At 38.3% G+C, this 18,644-nt stretch overlaps 1 protein-coding gene across 1 annotated transcript; it reads right to left on the bottom strand.

Annotated features, from left to right (window-relative positions):
* Positions 1 to 4,024: 4,024 nt before the first annotated feature.
* On the bottom strand, positions 4,025 to 16,824 carry LOC107562276 (paired amphipathic helix protein Sin3a-like). Its single transcript, XM_016246898.1, has 19 exons — positions 16,810 to 16,824; positions 16,619 to 16,620; positions 16,436 to 16,571; positions 15,222 to 15,470; positions 14,987 to 15,139; positions 13,325 to 13,480; positions 13,149 to 13,238; positions 12,923 to 13,041; positions 12,153 to 12,363; positions 11,929 to 12,045; positions 11,586 to 11,824; positions 10,642 to 10,825; positions 9,962 to 10,544; positions 9,617 to 9,786; positions 8,556 to 8,729; positions 8,375 to 8,467; positions 6,242 to 6,336; positions 5,903 to 6,098; positions 4,025 to 5,201 (listed from the first exon to the last, which is right to left on the bottom strand). Exons 1-19 carry the CDS (start codon positions 16,822 to 16,824, stop codon positions 4,971 to 4,973), a joined length of 3,213 nt encoding a protein of 1,070 aa, XP_016102384.1. The 3' UTR covers positions 4,025 to 4,970.
* Between the last annotated feature and the right edge of the window lie 1,820 nt (positions 16,825 to 18,644).

Here is an 18,644-nt window from a genome sequence, read left to right on the forward strand (position 1 = left end):
AAGGAGATCTGTAAAATAATCCATGTGACATCAGGGGTTCAACCGTAATTATACAAAGCTACGAGAATACTTTTTGTGCACAAAAGGAAAAAAAAACGACTTTATTCAACAATTAGTCTCCTCCGCATCACCCTGTAGCGTCATTTTGGAGAATATCCGCTGGACGTAAACAGCGTATGCTGTTCTGTGTCAGCTGCGTCACGCCTGATCTGTTTCCTATGTTGTTGTGATTTGATGTGAACGGAAACAGCGTATCCGTGTGACGCAGCTGACACAGAACAGCATATGCGGTTTACATCCAGCGGATATTGTCCAAAATGGCGCTACAGGGTGATGCGGAGGAGACTAATTGTTGAATAAAGTCGGGGTTTTTTTGCGTACAAAATGTTTTCTCGTAGCTTCGTATAATTATGGTTGAACCCCTGATGTCACATGGATTATTTTACAGATCTCCTTGCTACGTTTCTGGACTTGGGAACATTTCAGTTGCATTGCTGTCTATGCAGGGTCAGACAGCTCTCAGATTCCATCAAAAATATCTTCATTTGCGTTCCGAAGATGAACGAAGGTCTTACGGGTTTGAAACGACATGAGGGTGAGTAATTAATGACAGAATTTTCATTTTTGGGTGAACTAACCCTTTTAAGGTGCAATAGGTGATTGTCTTCAGAATTTTTTTTTGTTATGCTGGTTGAAAGTCTCTTCACATCCCGATAGCAATCATTTAAATATAGAGCGGGAATTGAAGAACGGTTTTATATCCGTTTAGCGACGACACATTTATGTGGCCAAGTGTAAATGGAAACATTTTAACAAATCAGATAGATATCCGATCAGCAAAAACGCATGAAATGACCAGGTGTAAACAGGCCCAAAGTCATAACGGTTTGGAATGTCATGAAGGTGAGTAAATTATAACAATTTTAATTTTTGGGTGAACTACCACTTTAACGTCAGACAGTGACTTCCTGTCCCGCCAGAAAAATCTGCAAAGCAGACCAGACTTTATGACTATAAGTTTGGCTCTGCATGACTCGAGTTTATTTGACAGTTATATCAGCTTATAGAGACGCCAGATCAGACTAATGAAGGTTCCCTCGGTATCCGTCTGTCTCTCTCTCACACACACCTCAGACAGCGCGGTCTATCTCTCTCTCTCTCGTTAGCTCTCTGCAGGAGACGCAGCACCTGTCAGCCCGAGCGCCCATCACAGACACGCACGACAATCTGGGTCACTCTGACTGGGCAGGAGAAAAAGCACCATCCTTCACCTGTCCAAAACAATTCTGTCTAGTAACTAACATACACACACATATCATTCCAGTCCTACGGAGTCAGATGGGGTCCGCTGAGAAAACATTCAGACTGGATTAATTATTTTACACCTTTCACTTCGAAAAATGACTGTTTTGCAGTCTGTCTACTTATCTGCTTATTAATTTTACCTCGCAAAACATCTTTATGTAAACACCAAATGCAATGTAAAATTATTGTCTTATTGATATGAATGCTGGTATAGATTCAAAGTATTGATAACGGACAGCTTTCTTCAGGCATTACAGATAAATCGTAGTAGATTAAATTGAAAAAGTGAAAGTGACATGTGGCCAAGTATGGTGACCCATACTTGGAATTAGTGCTCTGCATTTATCCCATCCAAAGTGCACACACACTGCAGTGAACACACACACACACACAGCAGTGAACACACACCCGGAGCAGTGGGCCCGGGGAGCAGTTGGGGGTTCGGTGCCTTGCTCAAGGGCACCTCAGTCGTGGTATTGTAGGCGGGGGGGGGGGCATTTGGACCTAAGACTCGAACCCGCAACCTTTGGGTTACAAGTCCGACTCTCTTAACCATTAGGCCACAACTTCCTGGCCTAAAAAAAATATAGGATACATTAATGGTTCATGTAAAAGTCTCGACTCAACAGAGAGAAAGAGAAAGACCATTTTTTGAATAGCATGCTACATTTTTTTGCAGTATGTAGTATGTATTCTGTGCGCACAATGCAAATATGAATACCTAAAATACACACATGACCAAAATCTACAGAATACAACACATGTGCACAATGCAATGTGCTCAATGTGATTTTACATTTCCATATCTGAATTAATGTCACCCGGCCTCATGTATCTGACATTATACACAAAACTGATTAAAACTGATTAGTAAGATAACTGGACTAAAGTATGTGGCATGTTTACATATACATATACATACATAGGCCTATTTATTTATTACAAACAAGGATAAAAAGGTTTTATATTTACCACACCACATTTCTGGGTACAAATTTGTCCCCAAAGTATGGTTAATCGTAATCAGAATTATAGGCAGAGCTGGGTAGGATACGCTACATACAAATTGTAGTCTTGTTACTGATTCCAAATTACATGACAAAAACTGTAGTCAGTAATGTAATCCATTACATTACACATTTTAGGTAATATAATCAGACTACTTTTGAACAAACTCATTTATCACATTGATTTAAATAGGACAATCTTGTACCATATTGATATATATATAAAAAAAAGTATCCTACAATGTGATTTTCTGGATTTTTTTTCTCATTTTGTCTCTCATAGTTGAGGTATACCTATGATGAAAAGTACAGGCCTCTCTCATCTTTTTAAGTGGGAGAACTTGCACAATTGGTGGCTGACTAAATACTTTTTTCCCCCACTATATATTAGGTAAAAGAGGTTCAGATAACAAAAGTTTGTGAATGCCTGTATTACACGTAAATAAGAAATAACATCAATATGTGCATTTTAATGTGTTTGAAAGACGAAAAACCTTCCAAAGACAGAGTAATACATGGTTAAATAACCTACTGAGTGATCATTCAAATAAAAATTAATGTATCAGTAGTTAATGCCGTGTTGAAACACCTCTTACCCCTGAAAATGAGTTTTGTAAATCCAGTGGTCAAATGCTGTGTGGCCTCTCAGTTTTCTGTGTAATTCTAGCCACCTGACTAGTGACTGGTCTTTGTGTGAAACTGGAGGACTTTCTGAATGTATATAAGCGGTAGGCTATTTGAGAAGGGAACATTTAAAAGATGAAAAAGAGGAATTAGCGAGAATCAACAAATTATCATTTATTGCTACTGCGCGAATAATATGTAATCAATAAAAAAGTAACTGTAGTCTGATTACGAGTATTTGAAAATGTACTCTAAAAAATGCTGGGTTAAATACAACCCAGTGCTGGGTGAAATAGGGACAAACCCAGCAATTGGGTTGTTTTGATCCAGCGGTTGGGTTACTACCCAGAAGGTTGTGTTAAACATTTAATCAAACCGCTGGGTCAAAACAGCCCAATTGCTGGGTTTGTCCCTATTTTACCCAGCACTGGGTTGTATTTAACCCAGCATTTTTTAGAGTGTAATTTAATCTAATTACAAGTACTTAATTTTTGGAATCTGATTACGTAATCCAGATTAGATGTAATCAGTTACTACCCAGCTCTGATTATAGGCATCATTATAACAACTGGCCATGAAGGCAGAGAACCACCTTCCTCTGTACAGAAACAACCCTGTAACCAGAGCACCAAATCTAAGAGGACCATCGCCTCCTGGTGGTCGTCACAGATGACAACTACAGCCTGATCACCGAGAAAACATGACGCACTCAGAGCATATATATTCAGCAAATATACCACCCATTTTTGCAGAACGTAAACAAGTCAAAAACAAGCCAGATGTTTATGCTACAAATGTAATTTTTATTCATTTAAATAATATGCAAATAAAGGGTCTATAATGATCCACAGAAAAGACATGCTTTGTGACTCATTTTTAAAATGTGTATATATATTTATATTTCGATTTGTCCAGCAGAAATCTATCCAGAGTGAAGACTGAAACCTCTGACAACGATAAAGAAGACCTTTACATTCAGAAGAGCTGTGTCTGTTTGCCAGAGGACACGGCTGAAGGTCTATCCAAAATGGTCAGTGATAAAAGTGTACAGAAACGAGATCCATATTCAAACTTCAAAAATTAAAATGCTTCTTTTTTTTTTCTTATAAAAACTTCCATTGCAAAAAGAAGAACCTGGATACATTTCTACTTTGCAAAATTAACAGTTTTACTAATAAAAAAAAGAAAAAGAAAAAAGACACAATAGAAGACAACAGAAAACACACAAAAGGAAAAAGAAAACAAACCCCAACCTTAATAATCGACTCCCTTTGGTAAAAACGGTAATAAACCGTCCTGTCATCGTTTTCCATGTGCTTCTCGCTTTTTTCTCCCCAAACGCCACATTAAAGCACTAAACACAACACACATCTGGCATAAAAAGGTCTGGTGATATTTACACTCTATTTACAAAACTGTTGAACTCTGTGAGTGTGTGTGTGTGTGTGTGTGTGTGATGCACTCTTCATGTCCACTGTAAGCTGGTGTACGGAGCAGAAATAAGTGTGTTTTCTGATTCATAACATGCCTTCACACAGGCCTTAGATCTTTATTGCTGTCGCATTTATATTTTTTGCCTATATTTTTAAGTAAAAACTGAATTTGTTCATTCTAATATTACAATGCTAAATTCGCACCTCAAATCTTTGTTCTCCGAAATGATGTGCAGAATAAATCTCTCAAAAGTCACGTTAAAGTTAAGTGCACTTATCCCGAAACGCTTTTTTGTTTTGTTTTCATATAAAGTCCGATTCAGATTTTTCCACCACTTTTTCTCAGATCTGCTGCCTGTGAAGTTTTAACTATTAAAAACCAGTGAACACACTCGACTGGCGTTCAAGAGATGCGCAAAATCCGATATATGTATCAGATCGGTGGGCTGGCCTACGGTACGGCTGGGTTTGACTGACAGGTCTTCAACCCTGTGATTTTTGGCACTGGGTGACCTGCGTTTCTGCAGGAACAGCGAAGGAAAAACAAAAACACTTTTAAAAATCTCACATCGCCGCTGAGCTCCGCCCCTTGCCGCTGATGTCACTGGCTCTTATGGGGGCTGCCGTACTGGACTCTGTACTTATTAATGCGCTGGAAGTGAAGGGTCTTGGGGTCACAGGTGGTGGAGCAGGGCACCAGTCCCTCCCGCCTTTCTCCCATGAGCCACCTGCTGGTTTCAGCAGCCATGTCTCTGGTTACGTGCTCCTTCACCCAGCGCTGAGTCCAGGCGTGAAAGCGCTGGTGCAGACGTGTGCTCACTCGCTCGTGAGACTGAGAGAGAGAGAGAGAGAGAGAGAGAGAGAGAGAGAGAGAGAGAGAGAGAGAGAGAGAGAGAGCGAGAGGGAGAGACGTGAGAGCCATGAGTCAACTGTGCTGAGTGACAGGTAAGGAGTTTTTGCATAGAGTACAAATTTTTGCAGCCACAAGATTTTTAAAATGCAAAAATTTGCTATGCGGTGAAACTTTTTTTTGTGTACCATCTGCTGATATTGACTATCCTTTTAATACCATAACATAAATATTAAAATTGGCCAAAATGGCAACAAACACTCAGAGGAAACAAATCAGAGGTTGTATTATTGAACAATATGTAACTGCAGTTTCATACTAATAATTTTTGCATATTTAAATATATAAATGAGATGTTAGACTTTGGCTATTTTGTAAAACATGATGTAACCTAATTGCAACCAATATACAACGTGGTAAAAATTTACAAAGAAAAAAGGGGACAGGTAAGTTATAGATGTGCTAGTTCATGTGACCCCCCCCCCCCCCCCCCAAAAAAATCTCATAAATATTAATTAGGTTATGCACAGATAATGATTTTTCTGTTTTTTAAGTGCACAAATGAACAAAACTGTAAAATCTTGGTATAAAAAAAAATGGAGACGGTTCTTCTGTATTAGACATTTAGAAAAAAGCTAAATATGGTTTTGATTGTAATTAGCATCTTGTCACATTAATTTTACCTGGTGGGCTCTCAGCAGCGCGGTGCGTCTGTACATGTAATCTTCTGATTTGAAGACGTACACCATCTTATAGGAGTTGAGTTTGAACATGCACTCCATCTTCATGCTGTCTGCGTTCTCTTTTCTGCCTCCGTCCTTCACCTCCTTCTCCTGAGACTCACAGCCACGCTGACACTTACGGATCTGCCGCAGGTTCCTACACAAACAGAGGAGGACGGTGATGACAAACCAATTATATATACCTCTATGAACTTCTCTGCTGCATGAGAACAGTGTGAATGCTGAGATTCAATCATTGGTTGGGCAGTTCAGGGGTCAGGGGTCACAAACACAGGGTACCTTGGCAGAAACACAGGCTTTTGAGACAGATGTTCCCTCAGGTCTGGAGATGTGAAATCAGCCGACAGATACCGCATAACGTAATCCGACCAGCACTACATGTGACCATGAGAACAGAGAAAATGTATTACATTAAGATTCTTTAGAATAACAAACACAAATGTGTTATTTTTAAATCATTTAAACGGTTGATTCATTCAGGAACGAAACGCTGTCATGTTGCTCAAAGACGCAAAACAGCGCTGTGGAAGTGTTATTTTTAAATCATTTAAACGGTTGATTCAATCAGGAACGAAACGCTGTCATGTTGCTCAAAGACGCAAAACAGCGCTGTGGATTTGTTTGGAATTATTTTTGTTGCTGAAATAGTGCAAAAACAGGCAATATGGTGTCTAAAACGTAAGTCTCTTAATAAAAATTCTAGTTTATTGAACTGTTGTAAAAAATCAATATCACATTTGTATATGGTAATTTTTGGAGAAAAAAGGCACTCTTCACGTGAAATTGATTAACTATATGAAGTGGTATAAATATACACATTTTCTGCCCCTATGTCTTGAATTTGTGTTCATTCTGAATGTATTTTAATAGACTGAATCATGCCATAAAAGAGCGCACTGTAAATGCGCACACGCACAAGACTTCACGTAGGCAAATGCGTGCACTCTGTAGGTGATTTGAATGTTTTTTTGCGTCGTGAGAATTTTGAGCAAAATAGCTCACTTGTCACGGTGTTACTTAAAGTCCCCCTGTAGTGAAAATCAAGTTTTTTTATGTTGTTTATTTGTCTATGAGCGCACTGTAAATGCGCACACGCACAAGACTTCACGTAGGCAAATGCGTGCACTCTGTAGGTGATTTGAATGTTTTTTGCGTCGTGAGAATATTGAGCAAAATAGCTCACTTGTCACGGTGTTACTTAAAGTCCCCCTGTAGTGAAAATCAAGTTTTTTTATGTTGTTTATTTGTCTACGTGGGGTTTTTATATGCTTTTAGACAAACCATGTGCCAATCTATTAATCAACACCATTGCGGTGTATTTTCTCCTTAAAACTGTAGTTTCCCAAAGACTGACCCAGAAATATGGTTTGAAACAGCCCTTTGTTTGCTACGTCACAAACCAATAACGTCAAGGGATCGATTCCTATCACTAGCATGCAAAATATACCAATACCAGCACAAAACCAAAAATAAATCGGAGCAAAAAACCCATGAAGCTGTGGTTTAATGTGAATTTAGAACCGCTAACTTGCATTATAACCCGTGGCAACAGTGTAAAAGTAGCCCGGAGTCAGACGCACCTCACATGCGTATGCTCGCGGGCGCGAATTAACAATCACAAATAGCTGCATTCGAGTCTTCAAGGCATTTTAGGACACAACATCGTCAAGTAAGTAACTTTAACGAATGTTACAGTATTCACTGTAGTTGTCCGCTAGTAAAAACATAGTTTTATCAGTCATTATCCATGTATGCCATTGTTTTTGCAGTTACTACAGTTCAGTGGATCAGGAGGCGCTGGCTGGTGTGACTGAGTGGAGGCGGGACTAATTTGCATATTCATAGATCCGCGTATAGTAAATGAGGCAAGGGTGTAGAGTTACATTCAAGCTATTTTAAGGCATGAGAAAATTATTTTCACAAGAAAAAACATTTAAATATGTCATTTTGATGATCAAAGAGAAGTTTTAAGGGATAAAATATTTGACTACAGGGGGACTTTAACTATATCATGTTATGAATAATCTAAACATTTTGAATTTTTACCTCGGTGTGTTTCTTCTGAGTTTATGTTTGGGTCTGTCCAATGATTTTAAACAGTCATTTAGGTCCGTCAGACTGAAGATATTTTAGCGGTAATGTGACCAAAAATATTTAATCTAATCCGAATTTAAGACTTTTTAAGGACCTGCGGACACCCTGTTATGTATAATTAATTTTTTCCTGTATTTATTTATATATTTATTTTTTATTCATTCATTCATTCATTCTTTCTTAAAATGATTACTTAATTTAAATGTTTTAAAATGATTTCGTTTTAAAATTACTATAACATTCCAATTCAGTTCAAAATGACAGAAGTGTGGACATTCGCATCCATGTTTGATCTGTGAATCAATCAGTGAAGCTCACCTCGATCTCCATTGGCCCATCTGAGTTCTCCTCCTCGGTGTCCAGCAGCTCCACAGTGAGCTGAACGTTCCCTCTGTTCTTCATAAACATCAACTAGAGTGAGAGAAAGAGAGATTAAAGACTCTTAATACCGTGAGTCTCTCCGTGTGGCCTTCACTAGCCGCTCATTTTGAAACTCTACCTTAAAGCAGTTCTCGTCGGACATGAGCTGCTCTGCTTTGTGCTGGTAAGACATTTCCACCGGTGCCCTGCTGCTCTGTGTGAGCAGAGATCCGCCTGTGGCCGAGTGGCTGCTCTCACTCAGGTACAGTTCAGTGACCTGAACACAGATCTCCTCACTCACTATGTGCTGGAGCTACAGTAACAGACAGGGAGGAAAAATAGATTTTCATATCCTACAAGGCAAATAAAGGATTATAAAAACGGATCTTTTGAGACATTGTACTACGAACTTTTGATTTCTTGAAAATCTCACAACTTCTTCACATGTCCAATAAATAAATAAAAGTATATGAAGTGAATAAACAGAAAAAAAAAAAAAAAGTTATGTAACCAATTATGAAAAATTCAAGAAATTATGAAATGTGTCAAATTACGTTTAGAAAATTTAATAAACAAATATAAAACAGCAAAATAAATTAAAAAGTAAATAAAATATAAAAATATATAATAGAAATGGAATACAAATATAGATCATAATTTGTGCACATTTCAAAGCAAGCCATTTTTGAAGTTTTATTTTATTCTCTTTGTTATTCATACTATTATCCACTTTATTTTTCTGTTATTTTTCATATCCAAAAAGATAATTTTTTTCATTAAAAACACATCAATTAAGTAACGATATCTAACAAAATTAAATAAAGGGAATAAACAGAAATACAAGAAAGTAAATTATGAACATAAATTCCATAAATTATGTATACATATATATATATATATAAAATGTTTTTATGTTTATTATACACTATTTATTCACCTTATATTTATAATATTCTTTATATTATTACTTTTTTTATATATATATATATATATATATATATATATTTTTTTTTTTTAATATTAGCAATTTTTTTTTTTCAAAAAAAAACAACTAACTCTATAAATAAGGCAAAAAAGAGAGGGAAATAAAAACGAATTTATAATATGATCACAAAATTATAATATGATCACTTCACGGGGTATTTTTAGGCATGACATGCAAAAGCACTATATTATGTCAGTGGATGTGGGCAGACGGACCTGTCTGACTATGTTCTGGATGAGTTTGTCCATGGTGAAGGCCATGTAGGCGTGAATGGTGAACATCTCTCGGAGAGAATCCTCATACTGAGACGCCTCCATATTCCCATCCAGCAGATTACGCACCATCTCCAGAAACGCAGGGTAATAATCCTCCACATCCATGTCCACTGAAAGAGAGAGTGCGAGTTTCTAAAATCAGTCCAAAAACAGCAACAACATCCGCCAGACTTTAAAACACAAAATCAACATAAAATCTAATTTAAGTTTCTGGTCTCCTTGCGCACAATTCATTTCTTATTCTGATAAAAACAATAGCGCAAGTTAGCTGCTTTTGTTACTCACTGGGCTCCTTCAGGCGCAGCTGGATAGCAGTGTTGTCGTTTTTGTCTCGTTTGAGTCCGAGCATCTCCCTCTCCCACTCGCGCTCCCTCAGGTCCTCTTTGATCTGTCGTTCGGCCTGCACATAGAACCGTATCAGACGCGAGCACAGGGTGTGGTGCAGCCGGAGGAAGATGTACCAGTTGTTATTCACGTAAAACAGATTATACGCGTCCTCGCAGGTGCGAAGCCGTTGAGCTGTGGACGTGCTAAACAGCAGTTTGGACTTTGTCGGGCTGCCGCTAACTTCTCCCGTTAGCCCGTTGTGCTTCTTCGACGCCCCATCGTCGAGGTCTACGTCTTCTTCATCGTCATCTTCTTCAGCGTCCGACAACACTCCTCTCTGGGAGAACAGCATGTCGGGGATGAAGTGGTAGATGATCTGTTTAATCTTGTATTTGTCCTCTTTGTTGATGCTGCTGTGGCGTTTCACGTGATGGATGATTAGTGCCGCCGCATCCTCCAGAATCTGACGGTCCTCGTAGGTCAGTGTCAGGTGAGGTCCGCTAGGAGACGTACTGTTGTCCTCCGAAGCCTGTTCCTGCCGCTAAACAAACACAAGCATCAATCATGTGTGGGAAAATTTATTTCTCTGAGAGGAACAAACCCCTTTAACTTTTTCTAGAGGATAAAGAGCATCTCACCTCATCAAAGATGCTCTCGATCTCGTTGAGAAGCGTTTTAGAGCGCAGCACCTTAGTGTCGTTCTGTTTGAAGTTAATGCCTTGATGGTCCAGAGATTTTAGGTAGTATTTCTCATTCTGCTCTCTCCAGATCTTGTTAAAACCCCTTTGAGCCTCACGCCACTCTTCCTCCTTCAGCTTTAGCCTGAGACCCCCGAATAAGAAAACCAGTCATAAGGGTCAATTTTTCAAAATTGAAAGCTGAATAAATAAAGCTTTCCATTGACGTATGGTGTGTTAGGATATGACAACATTTGGCCGAGATACAACTATTGACGAAAATCTGGAATCTGAAGGTACAAAAATATCTAAATATTGAGAAAATCGCCTTTAAAGTTGTCCAAATGAAGTTCTTAGCAATGCATATTACTAATCAAAAATATTTTAAAATATTTACAGTAGGAAATTTACAAAATATCTTCATGGAACATGATCTTTACTTAATATCCTAATGATTTTTGGCATAAAAGAAAAATCTATAATTTTGACCCATACAATGTATTTTTGACTATTGCTACAAATATACCCCAGCGACTTAAGACTGCTTATGTGGTCCAGGGTCACATATACACATATATATATATATATAGCCATTTTGTGAAATAAATAGGCCTAAATAACAAATAAATAAATTACTTTTTAGATAACTAAATAAAACATTATTATCATATATTATGATATATAGTGCTAGAGAAATTATAAAGTAATATTATTGCTGATGTAAAATGTAAAAACACAAACTCACTCACAAACCCTCTACTGCTAAATAAATTCTGGGCCAGTAAAAAAATAAATGCGTTTAAAATATCTGAAAAACCCACACCGGTCAACCCCTAAATTTGAATAATATACTACAATGTAATATAATAAACGTAATGTGCCTTTCGAAGGCTGTTCTCTCTAACCTCTTGAGTACAATGGGAACAGTCACTGCCGGATTCTTCTTCAGTCCATCGATGATGTCCAGAGCTTTGTCTCCATATATCCGCTGGATGGCTTTCCTGTGGATGATCTCCGAGCAGCCTCCCAGAGTGTTGTCCAGTCGGAATTTCACCTGCTCTTCCGCAGACATCCGAGACAGCTTCTTCTGAACCACCTCCAGCACACGAATGGTGGCCAGGTTGGTTTCCAAGACAACATCCAGCTAGAGGGAGGAGTCAACGACATCATTAGCAAGAATAACATCACAAACAAATCAAAACAGCAAGTGGAACAGTAAAAATGTTCTTGTGTGTGGAAGCGTCTCACCTCGAATCGCTCATCCTCACACCTGTACATGTGTTCTTCATACTGAGTCTTCTTGGAGCTGACGAAGGTAGAGTCCTCAGACCAGGAGGGGAAGGAAACCCAGGTATCATTCAGCACCTGATGCATCCACAAAGAATTGAGTAACTTGATGCATGTTCAATATTAAGCCGGCAAGGTGATGGGGTTTGTAAAGAAGCGGTTGATAAGGGAAAATCCTCTCTTACCTCTTTACAGAGTGATGTTCTTCCTGTGCATTTGGGAAGCTGGTAGCTCTTGGGTAAAGCTCGATAACTAGAGCCCAGACGCTTGCATGAAGCGTAGTCAATTTCCATGGCAATTCCTTCAGTGGCTCTTTCTTTTGGGTACCTCTCCAGGTGTGACATCTCTTTATATCCAAAGAAGTTCTTGAACCAAGTGAACAGCTCAGGAAATTTGCTGGGGAAAAACGGGTTGATTAGTAAAAATCCACTACTGCAAAATAAAAACTGGAGGCAGCTTTGTAATAAATACAAAAATCAATAAAAATAAAAATGAATGACTGAATGCCAAAACAATTCTAAATACTGCTAAACAAATGCTAGGGGAGTTTTGTAAAAAATGTAAGTATAAAAGTTTTTGCATAAATAAAAATAACATAACATAAAAAACAGAAAAAAAATTAATGAATGCTGAAACATAAAAAACTAAATCCCATGACTGCAAAATAATTTCAAGGGCAGATTTGCAAAAAAAATAAATGAATTAAAATAAAACAAAAAATTATTTCCAAAAATGTTTTGGCAATACCCACTTCTATACCCAAAACACAAACCTACTACTTCTAAATAAATGCTAAGAGAGTTCTGTTAAAATAAAATAAAAAGATTAAATAAAAAAAAAAATAAAAAGATAAAATAAATCTGTAATTTACTTAAATCAAATACATTAAATAAATGAATTAAAATAAAATAAAATAACATCCATACAATTAAAATCCACTTCAAACTGGACTTACCCCAAGAATGGAACCACAAGTTGAACCAGCTCAGCACGAGAAATGATCTCTTCGTTAAAAATAATCAGGCACCGGAGGAAGTTGTCATATGCTTCAGCACTTCGTAAAGCTTTCCGCACCTACGAATGCACCAATAATGTCAGTCAAAATAGGAAAACAAAACTTTTGAGATAAAAGCAACCTGCATATTACATCAACATCACTACGTTGACCCAGAGCAACTCACTTTGTCAAAGAAAAGAGACTCTGTTCCTCCACCATGTTTGCCAGCCTCTGCCACGGATGAATCTTTGATATTCATTAACTTGAGCTTTTTCTGGAAAAAATATCAAGAAAGTTATTCCACAAAAAACATGCCGAATACTACAAAATTCAGTATATAATGAAATGTATTTCCTGTACCTTCACAGGTGGGGTGACGCCTGTAGTTGAGTGCTTGCGTATCTGGCAGCCATTCTGACTGGGTCTCTGCTTGTTATTGAGCTGTGGTTTCTTGACCGTTCCACCGTGATCGTTACGCACAGATTCGGCCTTCTCTGCTGTTGTCTTGCTCAGCAGCTAGAAGGAAATTCATAGAAGGAAACGTGTCACTTTCACTTAGTTTAACGTCATGTACTGAAATAACCAAAGCTACAACTGAAATAAAAATTACAGGGCGCGACATTTCACTCGCATTTGCCACTAAAAACAGATGTGTGCAAATGTTGAAATGTATTTAGGAGCATGTGCGCGAACAAAATTCAGTTTTGTGAAAATTCAAGCAATAAAAAGTCTTAAATTGTATTACAAATCATCATTTTAAGATGAGAAGGAACAAAACAGGAATCACCAAAGGTCCTAAGGTGATTATTAAACTTCTAAAGGCTATGATGTAATTATTGTATATAATTATATATATATAGAATAAAATAATAAATAAAATGACAAACACAACAAAATTATCTACATTTTAAAACAGAAAACAAATAAACAAAAACAAAATAAATTCAAAATATTCATAAAACTATAACAGCATCTCAATGACACTATAATAACAGTTTTTCCTTCTTCCGTTTCAAAAAAAAATCTTCATCCACATGAAAACGCAAACGCATGCTGTGAAGCACTGTCAAGAGCATGCCAAACCAACAGGTGGCGATATAATCTCAACCGTAAAACCATGTTGGCCAATCAGAAGCCTGAAAAGTTTACAGTAGGCTGAGATAAATAAAAATTACAGGGCGCGACAGTGCAAGCATTTCACTCGCATTTGCCACTAAAAACAGATGTGTGCAAATGTTGAAATGTATTTAGGAGCATGTGCGCGAACAAAATTCAGTTTTGTGAAAATTCAAGCAATAAAAAGTCTTAAATTGTATTACAAATCATCATTTTAAGATGAGAAGGAACAAAACAGGAATCACCAAAGGTCCTAAGGTGATTATTAAACTTCTAAAGGCTATGATGTAATTATTGTATATAATTATATATATATAGAATAAAATAATAAATAAAATGACAAACACAACAAAATTATCTACATTTTAAAACAGAAAACAAATAAACAAAAACAAAATAAATTCAAAATATTCATAAAACTATAACAGCATCTCAATGACACTATAATAACAGTTTTTCCTTCTTCCGTTTCAAAAAATAATCTTCATCCACATGAAAACACAAACGCATGCTGTGAAGCACTGTCAAGAGCATGCCAAACCAACAGGTGGCGATATAATCTCAACCGTAAAACCATGTTGGCCAATCAGAAGCCTGAAAAGTTTACAGTAGGCTGAGATAACAGTGCAGGCTCCGACGTCACAAGCCAAAAACTCCGGTTTTGCCGTCTACACAATAACACTGCAACCAGAGTTTTTGAAAATCTTCACCCTGGCAGGAGTTTTCAAAAATGTTCGGTTTCAGTGAACTGGCGCTGCATTTGCTTGCGGACGAATGGCCAGACTGCGTAGAAAAAGCTGCGGTTTTGAAAATACCCGCGTTCGTGTGGACAGGGCCTAGAACTGGAGTAATACATCAGTCCAGTGGGCGGGCTCAGAGTAGAGGCGGAGCCTCAATCAAACTCACCACAGAGCTGTTGGCATCAGGCAGGAACTGTCCAAACTCGGAGAGCAGATCTTCCTGGTTTTTGAAGAGTTGGGCCACCTCAGCATAAACTTCCTGCTCGGTCAGGGTCGGGGTGTAGCTCCCGCCCGCCTCTTTAGCATTACGCTGTTCCTTCTGATTAACAAAACAAGTATATGTATAAGTGGATTGTGAATTATAATTTATTTGTGAAGTATTTTCAGGGGCCTGGCCCGACCTGGTACTTGTGCAGGATCTCGAGGAAGGACTTGTAGATGTTGGGCTGGCCCTGGAAGCGGTTCTTAATCTTGTTGACGTAGCTGATGGCGTGGTTGAACTCCACGGGCTGGTTGTTCTGCAGCGGGGGGGCGGTGGGCATGCTGTTGATGGGGGTGTGGGGCTGCAGTGGGGGCGAACGCGGGGACGCGTACGGAGGGATGGACGGACTGGGTTGACTGCTTGGGGTCAGAGCTGGAGACTGCAGCGGCTGCACAGAGAGAGATGGAAACATATCAGTGATCTTGATCTGGACTATACCAGAGTATCTGCAGAGTTTTCAAAAACACATTTAAGACTTTTTAAGACCTCCACAAATAAAATTATACTGTATATTGCTATAAGACAAACCCATAACATCTAAAAATTTAAACTGGTTACCCAAAATAAGATTTAATGCATAATGCAGAAATTTTAATTTAAAAAAGCCTGAATTAACCCGGGACTCTTATTTTGAAATGTATTTGCTAACTTTAGTGCTACTTCCAGCTGATCATTCAAATGGATGAGGGAGATAAATATGCATTGTTACAATCATCTACAACATTTTACAATATAAAAGCCAAAAAGTAAACATTATCATAATTCATCAACAGTATTTTGTTGACAAGTAATCACTTGGCATAAATGCGTGGTATTCACTGACTGCGAACTTCTCTGAAAACGTGAGCCGGAAGAACACATAACAGCACCACTTTATGACTTTGAACGCACAGCACTCAAGTTTAATTAAATAATTTCCTTATGAAATTTAATAATCATATGTTATTTCATGATTCTTGTTTTTTTCCCATCCCCAAATTTAAGACTGCTTAAAATGATAATTAGGACTATTGTTATACTATTTAAAGCAGGGTTACTATAGTTACACTAAAATTTAAACGATAAAAAAATTGTTACATGAAATAATATAAATGTTTTAAAACATTTAAAACTAAAACTAAATTAATATAAGCTAAATATAAAAAAATACTATTAAAAATGACAAAAAAACAAAATATTCATAAATTATTAATTAAAACTATCATATTAATAAAAAAACTATAATGGTATCTCAATGACACTAAAATAACACTATTTAAAACATGACGAAACTTAATTTGAGACTTTTTAAGGATCCACAGGGACCTCGTCAACTTCAATCCTGCAAAATATCTACATTTTCAGTGTGACTACCTTGTTTTTTGGCGTGGGTTGGGCAGGAGGTGTGGATGCCAGGCTGGGAGGGTTTGCGGGGATCTGGTTCTGGAGCTGCGGCGGCGGTCTGGGGGGGATGTTCTGAACGGAGATGCCGTGAGGCGTGATGTGAAGACTTCAGATGCAAAAACCTCTTAAGTCCGTCTGAGATTTTCATCAGGCTCCTATGAAAATATCATTGCACATTTTTGAAAATAAGGCATTCAATTGCCAATGCAACACTTAAAATTATATAGACACTTTAAAAACACAAATTAAGAATTTTATATATAAATATATATATATAAGCTAAACTTTAAAGGGGTCATATGATGCTTTTTTTAAAGATCATTATTTTGTGTATTTGGTGTAACAGAATATGCTGACATGCTTTAAGCCGGTGCTGTTGTGGAGTGAACACTGGCTCCTGATCCTCTAAACGCCTCCTCATGCTGTACTCATACTCAGACAGAAACTAAGACCTGGAACAGACGAGACAAAGACAGCAACTAATTACACATCATGATTTGGCTGTAGTCCAAGCCATTACCAACAGGAGATCTACTATTCTAGACTCTGACTAGCTGATGAATAAAGGTCACAAACATGTATATGTACGTTATATACAAACATGAATGGTGTCTATATATACATGAGCAATAGTGCGCAAATGTATATATAAATATACATGTGCATGGTGAGTATATGCGTATTTGCATATATAAATGACTGAATGAGGCAAATGCATAGGTGTGTATCAATAAGTGCGTATATAAATGTATGTGTGTGTGTGTATAAACATGTGCTTGGTGTGTGTGCGTCTGCTGCACATGCACAGTTAATGCTAACTTGCTAACCCGCGACTAAAAGTGACTAAGTTTAGTCGGGAATTTCGCCTTTATCAAATAAACTAAGAAAACTAAAGGTCGGAAGTTTCAGTCTGACAGAAAAACATCTTATTGAGAGGGAAAAAAGTTCAGAAACACTGAATAAAACTGGTATTATATACCTCTGAGACTCACCCGCTTCTGCTAGCTGCGCTTATAGTACACCGTCGCTGTTAAAATGTCACCGAACTACTAAAACTCACACCGATAAAACGCATTAAAACGGAGTTTAAAAACAACTAACGCAGAAAATTCCTGCTGAACACAAGCGCCGAGGAGGGGCGGGGCTAACATAGGCTTTGCGAACAGTCTCCGCCCACTTGGTCTCTGATTGGCTCTTTGCTCGGGAGAAGACATAGGGTTGTGTTTTTATTGAAGTTCTCGACTGTCACTCAGACAAGTATTAACATTGTTAGGGGGGTTGAGCCCAAACCCTCTACTGTTTATCTCTCTCTCTCTCACACACACACACACACACACAAACAAACAAACAAACAAACACACACATCGAACAACAACTGGCTTTGAGCAGCAACGTACTCTCAACCTCTTTTTAGACTGGAGAGTGAGTAGCGATCTGGTCGGGCTATAATGCTTTACTATAATGCGCCACCATCACTCTTTGTGATATAAAATCGCGGCATTACGTCTGAAAAATGCTTTCAGCAGCTTCCTGAACTTCCTGCCTGTGGTTACGTCATTCTTTACGCCCCCTCAAAACAGCTGGCCAATCAGAATGAAGAATTTCATTGAAGGAACGCCTCTTATAGAAATCTCGACTCCGATTGGCCAGGCGGATTCGTCCATTCGAACTGGTCGGGCGCTCTGAGAGGGCGTTATGCATGACGTGAGGCTCATATTGGCACGCTCCGCCCACGAGAGGCGGGGCTTAAGCTAGTGCCCGGGATTCCTCCTCGCCCCGTCCGCAGTCAGTCAGAGCGGAGGCTCACGCGTGTATGCCTGCACAGCGTCTCGCTTAAAATTCGGACAAAACCCGACACAACGCGAACCAAAACAGCTCAAACTCACAGAATAAACAAGTTCGGACGGATTTCGATGCAAAGCGTTCAAATATTCAGCATGTCCGCGAGCGCAATAACACGACACCGAACAAAAGACTCGCGTATAAACACCCTCAAACGTTCATTAAAGGACACCTTTCACGATCTCTCGTGATTTCTGGACTGAACAAGCACACACGAACATGACACCACAACCACGCACGCCTCTATCATGACATGTTGTCCTTTAGTAATCAGACCCAAAGTCAAAATGGGAACTAAAAATCTGATCGCATGAACACGGACTCGCTAATGTGATCA

Source organism: Sinocyclocheilus grahami, unplaced genomic scaffold, assembly GCF_001515645.1.
Source record: "Sinocyclocheilus grahami isolate Dianchi unplaced genomic scaffold, SAMN03320097.WGS_v1.1 scaffold816.1, whole genome shotgun sequence".
NCBI lineage: Eukaryota > Metazoa > Chordata > Actinopteri > Cypriniformes > Cyprinidae > Sinocyclocheilus > Sinocyclocheilus grahami.